Consider the following 18383-nt stretch of genomic DNA (forward strand, 5'->3'; position numbering starts at 1 on the left):
CACAAAGACAAAGTCTTTCACAAGGTGACAGCACTCAGGTGCGAGAAAAGAGATGTTAGAAAACACATACAAAGCAAATTCCCACACATCATTTTTGCCTTTCTGTTGGCAAATAGTATAGATACGCAGAGTTGTTTTGCAATCAGAGTGTTCCATCTATACGCATTCTGAAAGGAGTGTTTCCCTCCGAGTCTCTCCTATAAAAGTGATAGACTTGGGGCACCTGGGTGGCTCAGTCAGTTGAAGTCCAATTCTTGATTTCAGCTCAGGTCATGATCTCAGGGTCATGGGATCAAGCCCTGCATTAGGCTTCACTCTCAGTGTGGAGCCTGATTAAGATCCTCTCTCCCTCTTTCTCTGCCCCTCTCCTCTGCTCGTGTGCATTCTCTCTCTCTCTCTCTCTCTCTCTCTCTCTCTCTCTCTCTTTCTCTCTCTCTCTCAAATAAAAAATAAATAAAATAAAAGAGATAGACTCAAGAATTATTAACAGCTTCTAACAATAGAGGGAAGGAATCACAAATTTTATAGCATGTTGTTATTTAAACAAACTGCCAAGGTACATACAGTTTTAGCAAAAGAATCAGAAAGTAGGTACCTCTCCAGTAGGTATCTTTGCCACCTCACCCCCCTGCAAAGGACTCTGGACAAAGTACCTTTCTCTACAGCTAACTTGTACAACGATCACTTTGCTTCTATCATACTAATAGTTAAGTTAGGCATGAAATGAGGATTTAGCAGCCATTTGATAAAATCCTAGAATGTAAAAGAGCTTGGGTCATTTCTACAGGACACTCCTTGGTTTCCCACCCTCACATCCTAGCTTTCCCACAGTTCAGAGCAAAGCGCTCTTCTGCTGTATGAGTTTAAAGGGGAACAAAAGGCTAACCGTCCTACAGTGGGCTGAATTATTTTACAAAATACCACTAAAGGCGAAGTGGGGATGGGAACCCCAGGATGAAGGTTTCTATCGCAGTTGGGTTCCTGGTGGGGGTGCCAAGACAGAGGGAGACAGGACATCAATGCTTGGAAAGCTCCAGTAACTAAAAAGAAAGTTTTATTCCACAACAGCACTTGAATTTCATGCAGTACTTTTTGAGTGAAAAAAAAGGCAACCAGGTCAAATGTCTGCTCTTTCTAGGCTGGCTACTGGAATGAGTACGAAAGATTTGTGCCTTTCTCAGATCAGCAAATCAGCAATGACAGTGCATCCTCAGAGAACCGGACCATTGTAGTGACTACCATTCTGGTAAGTACGAAGGGAAGGTAGGTGGGCTTTCTGTACAGCAAGACTTCTTTCTGTAAAGCATTATTCAGCCAGTACAAAAGACCTCAGTTTCAAGCAGTGAAAACATCCAACAGGTCAGCTTAGGAATCTCTCAAAGTATCTTGCTATGATCATGAACAGAATGTCTTTTTAAAAAGAAAAAGAATATGGCGGGGGGGGGAGGGTGCCTGGGTGTCTCTTTCAGTTAAATGTCCGACTCTTGATTTCAGCTCAGGCCATGATCTCATGGTTGGTGAGATCAAGCCCTGCATCGGGTTCTGCTCTGACAGTTGTAGAACCTGCTTGGGATTCTCTCTCTCCCTCTTTCTCTCTGCCCCTCCCCTACTCTCTGTCTCTATCAAAATAAATAAACTTTTTTTTAAAAAAACAGAAAAAGAATAAGAATTTGGGACAATTCCGTATATCATTCTCTTCTTTGCCACCCCCCACGCACGCGCGCACACACACACACACACACACACACACACATATGCACTCACTAAAGGATTGAGGTTTCATCTGGACTTGGAATCTAACTTTTCACCATGGGGGACACAGCATTATGTGAAAGAGAGAGTAGGTTAGGGCTCTAATGTTAGGTCTACCACTAACCTGTGTTTAACTGTGCAAGTCACAACTTCTCTGAGCCACAGGTTACATTTCTTTTAATTTATGAAATGGGTATCATAATGTCACAAGACTGTTTCAAGGCAGTATTCACCATTTAAAGCTTTTCTGCAAAATTCAAAGCACGGTTGACACGCAAGATAGTATTCTCATTTAGTTTTAAAATGTTTTTTCCAAAAGCCGGTATGTTCTTACTACGTGAAGTACAAACCAGGGTTGAAAATGAGTATACCCCTAGGTCTGACGATGTAAATAAATGAATGGAGATTTAGCTGAAGTTTACCTTTGACATGTAAACAGACATGTCAAATCCTCATTTTGTCCTAGGTACGGTACTAGGGCATGAGGATGTAGAAACGAATAAGCCACAGACCCTGACCTCACAAAGATCACAGTGGTTCTTAAGGGCTTGCCTGGGCTGGCTGTGGTTCCTGCATGGGAAATCCTGAGAAATCAAAGGCAGTTCACCTTCATGTAAGAGAAATACCTCTACCCAGTTTGCCTAAATCAAAGGCTTTACAAGTGGAAACTGGTCCTGCTTTCAAACCCTCGAAAAGAACTTAAATCCTTCTCTACATCTTTAAATCATCAGTTAGGGACTCCAAGGAATAGATAGCCCAGCGAACAGTCAGTCTATTGAGGTTCCTCTGCTTATTAAGCAAACATTTTTTAAAGGCTCTCTTCACACACCAAACCTCAACAGGCACATGGTGGGGGGGGACAGTTATTACATTCATCATCTCTTAGAATAACGTGTAGGGGTAATCCTCTGATCTCCCTCTGGTCCCTAAGGAATCACCATATGTAATGTATAAGAAGAACCATGAGCAATTGGAAGGAAATGAGAGATATGAAGGCTATTGTGTCGACTTAGCCTATGAAATAGCCAAACACGTGAGGATCAAATACAAATTGTCCATTGTCGGCGACGGGAAATATGGCGCAAGGGATCCAGAGACAAAAATATGGAATGGCATGGTTGGGGAACTTGTCTATGGGGTAAGTCTTTTCAACGCTATTTTCACTTACTTCTATGCTTTCCACTTATCAATGATAGAGGATTTCATTTTCAGTTATTCAATTGTAGAGTTTTCATGTGGTCTGTAAAAAAAACAAAAACAAACAAAAAAAACATTTTCTTCTCCAATTGACTTCTGTCAAGGTAGGATTGTCAATAGCACCATTTGGGCAACAGGATTATGTGGCTAAAAGCAAAGTAAAATCGGGGAACTTTATTTGGCAACATTAAATACAGCCTGCCCTCTACTGAAAATCTGTCCCTTCTGTGTTCTCCGCGTCAGGCAGCAGAAGTTGCTGCCTCAGCGACTTTGCCTACACAAACGGGTCACCTTTGCTCGCTGCTCTCTCACCTCTAGGCAGCGACCATGTCCTGTGTTCTACTCTTCTCTCAAATTCAGACATATTCTTCATCCCACTATCATCATTTTAGTTAAGGTTCTCACCACTTGTCGGTCATTTAACTGATTTCCCTGCCTCTACTCTTACCCTGGCAAATCAGATCTCCACATTATTGTAGTTTCCCACTTTAAAAATCAGGATAAAGGGGCACCTGGGTGGCTCGGTTGGTTCAGCATCCGGCTTCGGCTCAGGTCACGATCTCACAGTTCGTGGGTTCAAGCCCTGCGTCGGGCTCTGTGCAGACAGCTCAGATCCTGAAGCCTGCTTTGGATTCTGTGTCTCCCTCTGTCTCTGCCCCTCCCTAGATTCATCTTGTACTCTTTCCCCTTAGAACTCAATGTTCCAGCTACTGAAAAGTATGTGTTGCTCCCTAAAGGTCACTTAGGGCATCCCCGGAAGTACCTGTGCCTCTCTCAGTCAGCTAACGCCACCTAGCAGTCCTCCAGAACTCTGATGTGTCCCCACTTTCAGGAAGCCTTCCTGAATGGGATTACCATTTACCCACCTGCAGTCTGGTTAGATATCCCTGCTTTTTGCTTTCTTGTAGTGCTTTTGAACCTGTGTTATAATGATCTGTTTACAAGTTCAGCTGAACTTGCCCCAACTAGACTATGAACTCCTTGAGCACAGAAGCCGTATCTGATTTCTTTCAATATCCCAGAGCACGGCGCAAAATGGAAGTTCAACAAATAATTGTTGGATGAATTAATAAAGGAATAGAATCGTTGTGCTAAGGGCTTGCCCATGGGCCAAGTACAGAAGAATTACACTGATAATTAGGGCTTTCAGAAGGGGTACAGCTGTATCTTCAGAGCTCTGCAGTGGCTTTACTTTAAAAGGTTTTGGCCTCTGTTTGGGAATGTCAGATCTTGGGCCGCCCACTGAGGCATATAGACACAGGCAGAACTGGGCATAAGAGCTGCCCATTGGGTGAACCAGTCACTAGAGAACTAACCCAAGTGTAGATGGTGGCAGCAGATGTTTAGTTATCTCTGATTTTTATTTTCATTACAGTTGGTTAACATACAGTCTTGTATTAGTTTCAGGCGTACAATATCGTGATTCAACACTTGCATACGTCACCCGGTGCTCATTGCGACAAGTGTATTCTGCAGACGTTTAGATCTAACAGACAAGGATTACTTGCAATGACTTGCCTTGCCTAGACAGCAGGTTAGGGGGAGACAGAGGAATCTAGAGGCTGCATATACTGAGATGAAGTTGGCAAGAAGAAACCATCAAAATTAATTACTGGACTGAGGTTCAAGCTAAGGACTGGATTGGATGAGGTTCAGATGGGAATCAGCAAGAATAAGGTACAGCTCTCCCATCAGAAGATAGTACTGGGGTCACTAAATAAGTTTTTGGAACAGGTCCTCAGGAACAAGTACAAAGGGAGAAGCTCGTTGCTAAAAATAAGGGCGCAGAAAAGGAATTAAGGCTTAAAATGAGATTGGACCTCAAGTACCAAAACTAGGGCACCATCCTCCAGTCAGACAAGGAGGAAGGCAGTTTGAACCTCAGCCCCCAGCTATGGGGCTGGAGCCAATTATCTCCCGTCTTGGGTCAAGGTTGGCCCTGGGAACTGGCGCAGGGCTGAGTTGCAGATGAGACTCAAGTGAACTCAGTGATGAGAAAGAGAAGAACCTGTAATGCCAGAGACAGGGGGCTGAACAAGGGGCAGAGCACCTGTCATGCTTCCTAAGGACCCTGAGAAGCTCTGAACCATCTTGACACAACTCTAACCTCTTTATGAGTTGGCAGTCAAGTCTTCTTCTCTTTTCTATCCCTCATCTCCCCAGCACTCAGGCTCCAAGAGGTCCTGTCTTGCTCACAGCATTCCCCCGCACTTAGCACATTACGTGGTCCATAGTAGATCCTCACTTTTTGTTCTAACGAGCGAATGCCTGGCACACAGTCATGCCCAGGCATTATTCATTAAATTTAGCTCATGGTCGGAGGCAATCTTATATCATTATCATTATTTATTCTTATTATTAGCTACCATTTGTTGCATATTTCCTAGTTGCCAGACCCAGTGCTAAATGCTCTGTAGACATTATGTAACTTAAGCCTCATAACATACCTTCAAGGGAGATGCCATCATGTTAATCATTCTACAGATGAAAACACTGAAGCCTAGAGAGGTGAAGTCTTAGGCTAAGACCAAACAGCCTGTAGTGACACAGTGATTTGAACCCAGGTCTCTGACTGTGAAGTCCATGTTCTTTAACCATCGCCCTAGACTGCTCAACAGCTAAAGTGTTATTTCACACCCATCCTATCGTAAAAGATAGTTGAAACTTGTTGAAAAGCTTTTGGTGCCTCTGCCTTTCTGGGGAGAAGACTGGCCACAAAAGCATGAATTTCAGGTGTCGATTTCTACCAGGCCAGAATAACTGACGTGAGTTCTACCAGCCCATTGTGACTCAACAGCCAGAGCTGTCTAGTGTCTCAAGAGAAAACCTGTCACATTCTGTGAATAGCTGAGTGCCCTCCTGGCAATGAGCAAGACGTTAGTCCCAGCGATATAGAGCAAGATTTCCTGACACTGTTTGGACAAAGACCCAGCTTTCTCACTGGGTTTTGGCTTCTCTTCTGGCGTGTCCCCTGTACTACACCCACCTAATCTCCACATTCTCTCTCTGTTTCCAGTGTGGGTAAGTGTGAGTGAGGGAGCTTGAGAATTAGAGAGTCCCTTCCTTGCTGAGTGATTTAGAAATCAGCTCTTCACTGCCAAATAGGTAAAAATTCTTCTGAAGGAGCCTTCCCTTCTATTCCCTCCAGTTCTTTCTACTGAAGACAAAAGCAATAGCTAGGGAAGTCTCTCATAGGAATATCCTCCCTCCTCCAACCTAGAACAAGTTTCTGATGCCTTCTGGGATAACAACACAAGGTGATTCCAGGGAATTGACAGCAAACCAATTGCCGATTTCCACTTTCCTCTAAAACCTGTGGCTGTGAAAAATGGATGTTCTTGTCATGCTGGAGTAAGACCTCTCGGTGAAGGCGGATGATCTCGTAAGCGGAATGTGTCCTCCTCTTCATTTAGAAGTTGTAATCTTTCAGCACTGGGAAGTTTTCCACTTCTCTTTCAATGATAGAAATGGAGAAAAGTGAAAACACAGGCATTCATTTCTGGCAGGCCTGGGCTCTTGTAGTTTGCAAGTTGCTTAAGAAAAAAAAGGGGGGGAGGAAAACTAGTTCTTGCAATGAACATGAAACCTACACAGATAAGCACAGATTTATCTTTAGGGAATTTTCTCTTCTGCTTTTAGCATGTAAAACAGATCAGAGTAGGAAAAAAAAAATGAAGACAGGCAGAGATGAAAAAAAGCTTCGCAAAGAAGATTTCAGTGCTACCACAAAGTCTCCAGAAAGAGTCCAAATGAATTAAATTTGTTTAGGAAGAAAGAAGCCAATCAGCCTCTTTTCAGATGATTCCTAAATGGGTTTTTTCCCTCTAAAGAAAACCAAATCAAGGTTGATGTTTGGGGCACCTTGTATTGCTAAGAAGGCTATTTTTGAAACAAACGTCAGTAGGACACAATGTGCCCCATTATGTAAGCTCTTCAGAACATTATGGACTTGAAACTGTCCACCTGCTTTTAGCAGTTTTGATTTTGAGCTGGATGTCTATAACATCACCACATGGTAATTGTCCCCAGCTTAAATGGCTTACAGACCACAAGTTTTTATGGCTCCAAAATAGCATGTGTTGTAAGAGGACATTTAAAAACATTTTGTAGCTAACAGGGCTGTTAGACATCTTTTAGCCTACCCTTTCAGTCGTTTTACAGATAAATATGGGGATCAGCCAGGAATGGCCATTAGAACTGCCATTTGGGTAAACCAGGCAACCAAGCCCTGATGGGATGACAGAAAGAGTGGCGGGAATTGTGACAAGGTCGCAAAATTGCAAAGCTTGGCAGAGCTTGGACTGTAACTCAGGTTTCTTGACTCCTGGCCCAGTGCTCTGTGCACTGGCTCACAATGGCTCAGTTTACTAAGCTTGCCAGATTATGGGAAGATTGGTGTTATATCAGATACAACATCCCCATCTGCCTTCAAGGGGGTTGCAATCTAGTTGGATTATGAGCTTCTCCGTCCAAGATACCCATCCTGCTTATCTGTGGCCTCCAGAATAATGCCATACACATCTCTAGTTATCACTTGAAATATCTGAAAACCCAAAGCAGGCAGCTGGGGGTTTCTGCCCTTTGAGAGGAGATATAATCTAACAGAAAAAGGGAGTCAGGGAAAGGGCTGGAAAGAAATCGAGGTTCTAATTGACAAAGGGTCGCCTGCCAGCAGGCAGCTGCTGTGTTCCTTATGTTCCCAGCACTTAGAACTAAAGATGAAGATAGGAGGGAGAGAGTTGCCTTGGGAAAGGCCAAACCACTGCCCATATTGGCACCTCTGGCTTAAAAGAGAGCAGAGAGCTTGGGGATGGAGATGGGGTCGGAGGGTGGTTGATTCCAGGTCGCAGCCCCCGGGCACCCTCAGACCCCTTCACACTCCCAGGACAAATGGCAATTTTATAGATGCTATTCACACTGACATTTCTCTACCTAGAAGAAATTATCTCTTAGGTTGTCACTATCCTAAGATAGATTCATTTTCCATTAAGAAAGACAGGAAGTCGATCTGTCCTTCCAGCTAAAAGGCAGAGAAGCAAGGGTGCAGTAACAGACGCCAAATATTCTTTTCTATTCTTCAGGTGATTACACTGGGCTTTGGCAGAAGGGCTGATGGTTTGATAAAAGTGCCCCTCTCTTTCAAATGATGTGTGTGCTCTCTTTCAAATGCTCCAGGAAGGAGCATTAATGACGCACGGAGGTCTGCCATTCTGAGCAGAGAGGGTGGGGAGTTGCCTTTATGTTGGCCTCCTAAATCTTTAACTTGCCTCGAAAATGACTTTCCTCCTGGTCTGCGTGCTGTGGCAGTTCCAGGAGAGCTAAATGGGTGTTTTCTGACACTACTTCCCGGCTCCTCCCATTTCCCTTTATAACCAGCTTGATTGCTCCACAGACATTATGCCAAGCAGATCTTGGGCCCTGAAATAACTGACCATAACAACATCCTTTTCACGTGGAGGAGGGGACAGTGGCGGCAGAGGGCAAGGGCCTCTCCATAGCTGCCTGGGAGCGGACAGGACAGTTCTGCCGCGCTGGCCCCACCAGGCATACAAGAGACGGGATGGGTTGCTAAGTCCCCTATCCGGCTGGCTGATCACTAGCTCCTTCCTTTCTATTGATTGAGCCTTCTTCCACCTGATTTTTGCTATTCCTTTGTCTTTTTCCGGCCATAATAGGTTTTGGGTTTTTTTGTTTTTGGTTTTTTTTTTAAGATTCAGCATGGGAATTCTCATTTTGGAGCCAGGTCCACATCAATGAGGCTTAGTTGAGCACAGATTTAATGTTATTCTTCGTTGAGAGAGCACCCTCCAAAAAACAGACTAACACCGCCTTCTTTGAAAAAGCTCCTTAGGAAGAAACAATTCAGAAAAGGTTAAAAAGCTAGACGGAGGGAAAAAGCCAAGTGCCTGGGGGGAGCAAGTTCTTTCTGTTGTCTTCTGTGACTTCAAAAGTACTCCTACTAGGAATGGCGTCCTTTGAGAATCTGTTCTTTTGCTGCGTGTTCCTGGGAAACAGACGAGAAGCTGTGTTTTGTCTCTCTAGCCACTTCTTGTTAGTGTTCAGCCGTGCTTAGCATCTGCTGGCTGTTTGTTGCCGAGATGTTGGGGTTTTTCCCCCCATAAAGGGTGTCAAAATTCTCAAACTCCTTTCTTTACCTGCTTGAAAAGAACCCAGGTCCCCTAAATTCAATCCAAAGTGATTTTCTCACCCAAATGCCCCTTATTTCTTCCTTCCAAAACGAAGAAATGGCCATTTCTCTTAGAACTCTCAATTATTTAGACTTAAAAAAAGTCAAGAAAACTAGTTAAATTAACGAATTAAATTCAAATGAGATCAAATGGGAAATGATACGAGAGGGGCATTTGCATGGAGGTCGAAACACATTGGCAAGGACAGAAGGTGGCTTTATCTGTGATTTCTGTTGGCGCACCAAGCCTCTTTCTAGCTGATTCCGACTCTCTCAGCCAAAAAAAAAAAAAAAAAAAGAAAGAAAGAAAAGAAAAAGACCCTCTCCCTTTCTGGCCAATTCCATTCTCCTCGGTAGCTTTTGTTTCTAAGATCAGGTCTGGCCCCAGGCAAAAGGGTAAAACAGGTAAAAAAAAATTGCTGTTTGGCTTCCCTCTGGTTATAAATGCAGAACTGGTGATTCAGGAGTCTGCAGTTAGGAGGGGAGTGTTGAAGCCTTAGGTGATGATCCTGAGGGGAGAAAGTGAAGGACAGAGCCTTCAAGGAGTCTTGCTTATTACTCCACAAACCTTCATCGGATGTCCCCTAAGCCGGCCCCGTGAGTAGACTCTGAGGCTCCAAAGGTACGCCTCGGCCGGCCGGTCAAGAGAGCAAATCCGGGAACAAATGCCAGAGAAGGAACATGCCATAAGGTAGGAGGACCCATGGTCTTCAGGGTCAAAGAGCCAAGGAAAGAGAGCACATCGTGCAAAAGGCTAGTGGGGTCACATAAGCAGTTAATGTCTGAGGGAAGGACTTGGAATTTGGTGACCAAGTATATAGTTGAAGAAGCGATGTCAATAAATCGGAAGGGTGGGGAGTAGAAGGTAGATCACGGGTGTTTTATAAGGACGAAGTGGTGTTAAAAATCAAGACATGGTAAAGGTGTATTTACTCAACAAGATTACAGGTAATAGAGAAAGATGTCGAATGGTTAAGAAGGTAGCAGGAGCAAAGAAGGTGGGAGGGGCGGGGTTTGTCTCCTTTCTGTCTGTCAGTAAACAGAATTACCTGAATCTGATTTTAAGTGAATAAGACCAAGTCATGGTTTTCAAATGACAGCAAGCATTCAAATCACCTGGATGGCCACCCAAATCCCACCCACAGTTTCTTATTCCATATATCTGGGATGGGGCCTGAGAATTGGCATGTCTAACAAGTTCCCAGGTGACTCTGATGCTGCTGGTCCAGGGAGCCACCCATTGAGAACCATTGGGATAGGTCAAGAAGGAAAAATTAGTATAAGAATAAATGGAGCTGATTTTTTTTAGATGTTTGTTTGAGAGCGAGAGAAAGCATGAGCTGGGGAGGCGCAGAGAGAGAGGGAGGGAGAGAGAGAATGTCAAGCAGGTTCCGTGCTGTTAGCACAGAGCCTGACCTGGGGATCCATGTCACAAACCTGATCGTGACCTGAGCCAAAATCAAGAGTCAGATGCTTGACCGATGACCCACCCAGGCGCCCTGGAGCTAAGTTTTAAGCAGAGACAAAAGAATATGGGATTCAAGGAATAAGTGGATTAAATCTTAGAAAGTTCAGGGGCGCCTGGGTGGCTCAGTTGGTTAAGTGTCCGACTTTGGCTCAGGTCATGATCTCATGGTTTGTGAGTTCAAGCCTGCGCTTAGGATCTTCTGTCCCCTTCTCTCTCTGCCCTTCCCCCGTTTCTCTCAGAAATACATAAACATTAAAAAAAAAAGAAAGTTCGTTTGCTAAGAGATGGGAGTGGAAGAAGGAATAGGTGAATCAAGGTGCCTGGCTGGCTCAGTCCGTAGAGGATGCGACTCTTGAACTTGGTGTCACGAGTTCAAGCCCCAAGTTGGGCGTGGAGCCTAGTTAAGAAAAAATAAAATATTTTTTATAAAAGGAATAGGTGAAGGCACAGCAATATGTTGAGAAGAAAAAGGACACAGACGATAGAGCTCGTGTCAGCTGGCGCCCATCTTCTCAGTGAAGAAAGAGGCAAGATCGCCCGCACAGATGATGGGACTGGTAAGGATCAGGGACCGCAAAAAGTTTGGAAGAAGCATCACTCACAGACTTAGAGGAGAATCAGCTTTTGTATGATAGATGATGGATTTAACTTCACAATTGGGGAGGTCTGAGATGCTAGTGAGCATTTCAGGTAGATTTGGTCAGCAGACTGTCGGCTTCAAGAAATACATACTTTCTGAAGCTCCCCTGGGCTACAGGACATCCTCCACAAGGGTGAGGAGTTGTGCCTGCTTTATCTGTTGCTCACGGCTTCATCCCCAGCACCAAGAGTAGTGCTTGGCACGGAACGGGCACTCAGATATACACTGGAGGGAACCTGAGAGGGGTTGATTGTCGTACCTAAAAGTAGTGTATAGCAGAAACCTGTACACGTCTATAGAGTTAGGACATTATGGTGGTTAAGAGTGTGAGTTCTACAAACATTATCAGCCATAGCCAAATTATGGAAAGAGCCATAAGTCCATACGGCTCTTATGGTCTTTGGTCCATAAGTCCTTATGGTCTTTGGCCATAAGAGCCAAAAGTCCATCGACTGACAAATGGATAAAGAAGATGTGATATATATATATATAAATAGATATTACTCAGCCCTCAAAAAGAATGAAATCTTGCCATTTGCAATGACATAGATGGAACCAGAGTGTATTATGCTAAGCAAAACGATTCAGTCAGAGAAAAACAAATACCACATGATTTCACGCCTACGTGGAATTTAAAGAAACAAAACAGATGAATATTGGGGAAAGAAGAAAAAGGAAAGCAAACCATAAGAGACTCTAACAATAGAAAACAAACTGAGGGTTGCCAGGGCAGAGTTGGGAGGAGGGCTATATGGGTGATGGGCATTAAGGAGGGCACTTGTGATGGGCTATGGGTGTTAAATGTAAGTGATGAATCACTAAATTCTACTCCTGAAACCAATATTACACTATATATTAACTAACTAGAATTTAAATAACTTGAAACAAACCAGAAAAAGAGTATGAGTTCTGAAATCTGAAGACCAGGATTCTAATCCCAGACCTCAGTTTCTCCTTCATTAGCATGAGGATGATTAGTTTGCTGTGAGAATTAAATGAGATAATATATATGAGGTGCTTACACACAGAGTAAGCAGCGAATAAATGGTAGCTGGCTGTGTATTATCTGCATTTCTCTTTAAATTAATTAAGATGTGTTTTTGAACCAGTTTGAGTCACCATATGGAGCTCAAAGTAGTAAAACATTTCTTTGAAAACATCTTCTATCTCAGAATTCATCATTATCTCTCCCCTCACTGGTAAGGATATTGAGATATAACCCTATGTAACATAGAAAAAAATGATCCTTGGGGCGCCTGGGTGGTGCAGTCGGTTAAGCGTCCGACTTCAGCCAGGTCACGATCTCGCGGTCCGTGAGTTCGAGCCCCGCGTCAGGCTCTGGGCTGATGGCTCAGAGCCTGGAGCCTGTTTCCGATTCTGTGTCTCCGTCTCTCTCTGCCCCTCCCCCGTTCATGCTCTGTCTCTCTCTGTCCCAAAAATAAATAAACGTTGAAAAAAAAAATTAAAAAAAAAAAAAGAAAAAATGATCCTCAAAATTGGTGTGTTCACTTCATATCTGATGGACCATCCAAAAAGCTTTCCTTAGAAGCATTTTTCTAGGTATGCATTTTAAGGCCTGGCTCCAGACTAAAGTCTATTAAACCTACTACTGTTGTAGAAGAACAGTTGTGGGGGCGCCTGGGGGCTCAGTCCATTAGGCATCTGACTCTTGGTTTCAGCTCAGGTCATGATCTCACAGTTCATGAGTTCAAGCCCCTCATCTGGCTCTGTGCTGACAGCATGGCACCTGCTTGGGATTCTCTTTCTACCCCTCTCTCTCTCTCTGCCCCTCCCCTGCTCGCACTCTCTGTCTCTCTCAAAATAAATAAATAAACATTTTAAAAAAGAAAAATCGTGGAAGACAAAAGAATGAAGTGTAGAAATTGCTAGCACCAAAAAGAAAAGGAGAGAAAAGAAAAGAAAAGAAAATTTCTAGCGTCTTTTTTCACGGGATTAATATAAAAACATTGCCTGCCTTTGCCTGAGCCCATTATGCAGGGTACTACTGACACATTTATTTTATTGATCCAATACATGTGAGTGCCGCACTGATATTTATCACTAGACATGATGGTTTCCTATATAAAATCATATGTATTCTAATAACAGCTTTACCTTTGTTCTTGCCCATGCAGAATTCTTTCATCTTTACATAGATTATTTTCAAAAGTCAGCCACTTGGGGCGCCTGGGTGGCGCAGTCGGTTAAGCGTCCGACTGCAGCCAGGTCACGATCTCGCGGTCCGTGAGTTCGAGCCCCACGTCAGGCTCTGGGCTGATGGCTCAGAGCCTGGAGCCTGTTTCCGATTCTGCGTCTCCCTCTCTCTCTGCCCCTCCCCCGTTCATGCTCTGTCTCTCTCTGTCCCAAAAATAAATAAAAACGTTGAAAAAAAAAAAAGTCAGCCACTTATTTTTTAGTCATCTCTAGTTTCTTTGGTTTAAAATGCGTTGCAGTGACAGATACAAAAAAGAAACCCAGAAGACTGAGTCCCTGCCTTTAAAGAACCTATGTTTTAATAGACATGCTCTGAAAAAAATAATTCAAGAATAATAGCAAACACTCAAGTAAATTTTACACTGAGTACTGTGGTCCTGTGTTGCACCTCATGGTGGGGAGGGAGGCACAGAGTCTAGACTACTTGCTTGCCCCTCAAAAATATCCAGTCACATGAGGGAGATAAGACATAAGAGCATGAAAATTAAAATTAAGAAAACAAGAGTTAAGCAGTGATCGGGGCACCTGGCTGGCTCAGTTCGTAGAGCATGTGAATGTTGGTCTCGGGATCATGAGTTCAAGCCCCACGTTGGGCATAGAGCTTACTTAAAATAAAAAAAAAAAGTGGTGGGGGGGAGCCTGGGTGGCTCAGTTGGTTAAGCATCAGACTTTGGCTCAGGTCATGATCTCATAGTTTGTGGGTTTGAGCCCCAGGTTGGGCTCTGTGCAGACAGCTCAGAACCTGGAGCCTGCTTCTCTCTCTCTCTCTCTCTCTCTCTCTCTCTCTCTCTCACTCTCTGTCAAAAATAAAAATAAACATTAAAATAAGTAAATAAAGTTATAGAAAAAAGAGTTAAGCAGTGATATGTCACAAGGGAGTACAAGATGAGTTGCAAGGTAGCAGGAAAATTCTAAGAAAGAAAAACTGAGGCAGTTGCCATAAGTCAACAATAGGTTGCAAAGGACAAAAGGCCAAGCGGCCAGCCAGCCAGTGCCCTTTCCTCACCTTACCATCAAGTTAAAGCTTTTTACAACCCATTGAATGCTACTACTTTTCTGATCAAAGCATTGACAAATCAATCGGTTGTAGTGATCTAAGAGTTTATATTTCCACCAAGGAGGTTTAGTAAGTGGCAAATGAATAATGGAAATGCTATCTCTAAAAGAAAAAAAAAATTTTTTTCCAGAGGGCTGATATAGCTGTCGCTCCACTCACCATAACCCTGGTCCGTGAAGAGGTCATAGATTTCTCAAAGCCGTTTATGAGCCTGGGCATCTCCATCATGATAAAGAAGCCTCAGAAATCAAAACCAGGCGTATTCTCATTTCTGGATCCCTTGGCTTACGAAATCTGGATGTGCATCGTCTTCGCCTACATTGGAGTCAGTGTAGTTCTTTTCCTGGTCAGCAGATTCAGCCCCTATGAATGGCACTTGGAAGACAACAATGAAGAACCTCGTGATCCGCAAAGCCCTCCTGACCCTCCAAATGAATTTGGAATATTTAACAGTCTTTGGTTTTCCTTGGGTGCCTTTATGCAGCAAGGCTGTGATATTTCTCCAAGGTTTGTTTCCATGCCTCCTTGCATTCTGTGGCTGTGATCCATTCATGTACATCTGGCATTCACCCATCTCAAGTCCAGATTTCTTTCGTTTAGCATTCCATCCAATGACAAATTACCATCAAGCCATTTTGTGTGCCTGCGTCCATGAACTGAGTGTGTTACCGGTGTTGTTTTGAATGTCCTTCATGCATTTCGATAGTATTGTATATTTATACATATTATAGCAAACATCTGGGCTCTGGATAAAGGCAACATTGTCAGCTAATATTAATAATTCTCGGATAAAGCTAGTACTAAGCCTTGATCAGATCAAACAGGCATGGTTTCCTCCTTAACTGAGCTGAAACATTTTCTCATTCGTCTAGAGATTGGATCTAGAAAAAAATGGAAAGAATATAGAACTCTTCCTAAAAACCCTCCTACTTTCCCCTTTCAGTGACCTTTTTCACTTTGCTCTTAGACTGCCTACAACTATTCATTGTAGCATCTCACCCAAGTTTTAGAACTCAAACTATAAAACTACTAAAAGAAAACGTAAGAGGAAGTCTATGTGATCTTGGATTGGACAAAGAATTTTCAAAACACAAAAAGAACAATCCGTTTTTAAAAATTCCATAAACTGGACTTCATTAAAATTCAAAACTTTGGCATTTCAAAAGACATCATGAGAAAATGAAATACAAGCCACAGACTGGGAGAAAGCATTAGCAAATCATACATCTGATCAAGGACTTATATCCAGAATATATAAAGATCTCTTACAACCCAATATAAAGAAGACAACCCAATTTTCAAAATGGACAAAAGATTTGAATAGACATTTCCCCCAAAGAAGATATCCAAATGGCTAATAATCACATATAAAGATGCTCAACATCATTAGTCATTAGGGAAATGCAAATTTAAATCACAATGCGATATCTCTACATACCCTCTAGAATGGCTATAGTAAAAATGACAGTACTGAGTGGTGGCCAGGATGTAGAATGACTGTAGCTCTCATCCGTCAGTAGCGTGAATGCAAAATGCTACAGCCAAATTAGAAGATGGTTTGGCGGTTTCTTATAGTCGGATACACACTTAAAATATGACACAGCAATTTCAATTCGCTATTCACTTAGGAGAAAAGAAAACCTACATCCTCACAAAGACTTATAAATGTTCATAGGAGCTTTATTTATAATAACCAAAAAGTGGAAACAACCCGAATATCCATCAGCAAGGGAATGGCTAAACAAAATGCGGCATTTCCATCCAATGGAATACTGTAAAAAGAACAGACTATGTGATTCCATTTATTGAATTCTATTTATTGAAGGCCCCATGTTGATTTACTCCATTTGTCCAGGATAGGCAAATCCATAGGGACAGAAATTACGTTAGTGGTTTCTGGGGACATAGGAGGAGCAGAGAGAAGCTAATAAGTAGTGGATTAGGGTGAGGCGAGTACGGCTGGGTACAGCAAGTTCAAGGGTCAAATTCAGTCTTTATTTAAAATTGTGATATTTGTTCATCATGGATTTTTTTGAATTGCGATTTTGTTAATATTGCATTAAAGTGTTATCTATTGCGATTTTGGTACCCCTTTAAATTTTGTGCGTGGGGTGAATGCTTTACTTGCCTCCCCCCAGCACCGGCCCTGTCAGGATTAACTGCAGATGAGCATGAAGGAACTCTGGGGGGAGGGAAATGCTCCAAAACTGGATTGTGGCGATGGCTGCACACTCTTAAGTTTACTAAAACCATTCTTTGTACACTTACATTGGTGAATTTGATGATATGCCAATTTCATCTCAGTGAAGCTACTGAAAATATTGAAATGTGAGTGTCCAGGACCTCTCCCACTTAGTTTAAGTGTTAACTCACCTAAACAAAAAGTGTTGAGTTCATAATCACAGAATACTGTAAGCAAATGCAACATCTTTAAAATGGGGGGGGGAGTGGGGTTTTTTTCTGAAATAAAAAGTTGTCATTTTGGTAAAATTGAACATTAATCCAAATACTGGCCAGAGTCCATTATACAAATGTATGGGGATTTTCATTTAGAATGTAAGGACTTAGAAGGTCACCCACTATGGTTTTACAGCATACTTCATTTTGAGATTATCCACTTGGAGCGTGAAGCATTTCAACTGAAGACTGGAAACATGGTAACCATCCTCTGTTTTCTAGTACAAGGTGTCTGGGGCAAGCCTCATTTGTCTAAGTCACACCTTTTGCCGCTCTCAATCTGCTTGGTTAGATTCTCCCAAATTCTTTCACTGCCCTTTCCTTTTGTGTTTACGTGTGTCATTTTGTGATACCACACGGGAGTTCATTTGTTTTGCGAGTTTCTTTTCTCTTTTTTTTTTTTTTTGAATGTTCATTTGGAGAGTAGGGTTTCCAAACGATCCGTAATTGAGTGATTTTTTTAACATGGCTGGCAATCTGTGTTGAGGCAATGCTGGAGAGTCATTAAGGCTGGAGATGTTACTGGTTTCTGTAAGTGAATTTTCAGAACTAAATTTGTGATAGCCCCACTGGAGTGCTGCATCCTACTCTGCATACTCAAACAGGACTCCAAAAGCTATTTGTTTTTAGAAGTATTTATGCATATTGCTTCATTAAGTAATAACTTAAAGATGATGACCTGAAAATGACAAGATGGACAGATTTTTTTTTTGTAGTAGAATTTAAGCTGTGGCTCTTCTGTGGCACTGAAATATATCAAATCCTTTTTTTTTTTTTCAAACTCTTTGACTATATCCCTCAGTACAAAATACATTTTCCCACGATGAGTCAGTACATGTATACGTATGTAACAGAAGCTTCACCAAAGGTTACCCTTGCAGTGTGCCATGAACTTGGATATATTGTTTCATTTTGTTTTCTTTTTTAAGTTTTATTTATTTATTTTGAGAGAGACAAGAGTGAGAGCGAACAGGGGAGGGGCACAGAGAGAGAACCCCACTGTCAGTGCAGAGCCCGATATGGGGCTTGAACTTAACAAACCATGAGATCATGAGCTGAGCCGAAACCAAGAATCAGATGCTTAACCAACTGAGCCACCCAGGTGCCCCTTATTTTGTTTTAGTTTTATTTTTTTTAATATAATTTATTGTCACATTGGCTAACACACAGTGTGTAAAGTGGGCTGTTGGTTTTCCCCTCATTTTGTTTTATATGCTGGTTGCAACTCAACCCAGCAACGGAACACACAGCCCATGGAATAACACTGGTCTGGAGAAACGCATGATCCTTCCTGTGCTTTTGAGTAATAAATGATTGGTCTGTACATTTTCTACCATATGAGTGATCCCTCCTTCAATACTGTTTTTTGTGGCCTTCAAAGGAAATTATATCTTTCAGCCTCTTGAAACAA

The 18383-nt window shown here is 42.5% G+C and overlaps 1 protein-coding gene across 7 annotated transcripts in view; it reads left to right on the forward strand.

The window, feature by feature from the left end:
• Positions 1–18383, forward strand: part of GRIA3 (glutamate ionotropic receptor AMPA type subunit 3) — a 265605-nt gene that overhangs the window by 188836 nt on the left and 58386 nt on the right. For all 7 annotated transcript variants that reach the window (XR_006295732.1, XM_043570766.1, XM_043570765.1 and 4 more), the window contains 3 exons: positions 1139–1246; positions 2684–2890; positions 14646–15022. Coding sequence is in view for 6 of the 7 variants with exons in the window: in XM_043570766.1 (XP_043426701.1) it covers positions 1139–1246; positions 2684–2890; positions 14646–15022 (692 nt within the window). In the remaining variant the exon portion in view is untranslated. The remainder of the gene's footprint in view (positions 1–1138; positions 1247–2683; positions 2891–14645; positions 15023–18383) is intronic.

This window comes from Prionailurus bengalensis, chromosome X (genome assembly GCF_016509475.1).
Source record: "Prionailurus bengalensis isolate Pbe53 chromosome X, Fcat_Pben_1.1_paternal_pri, whole genome shotgun sequence".
Classification (NCBI taxonomy): Eukaryota; Metazoa; Chordata; class Mammalia; order Carnivora; family Felidae; genus Prionailurus; species Prionailurus bengalensis.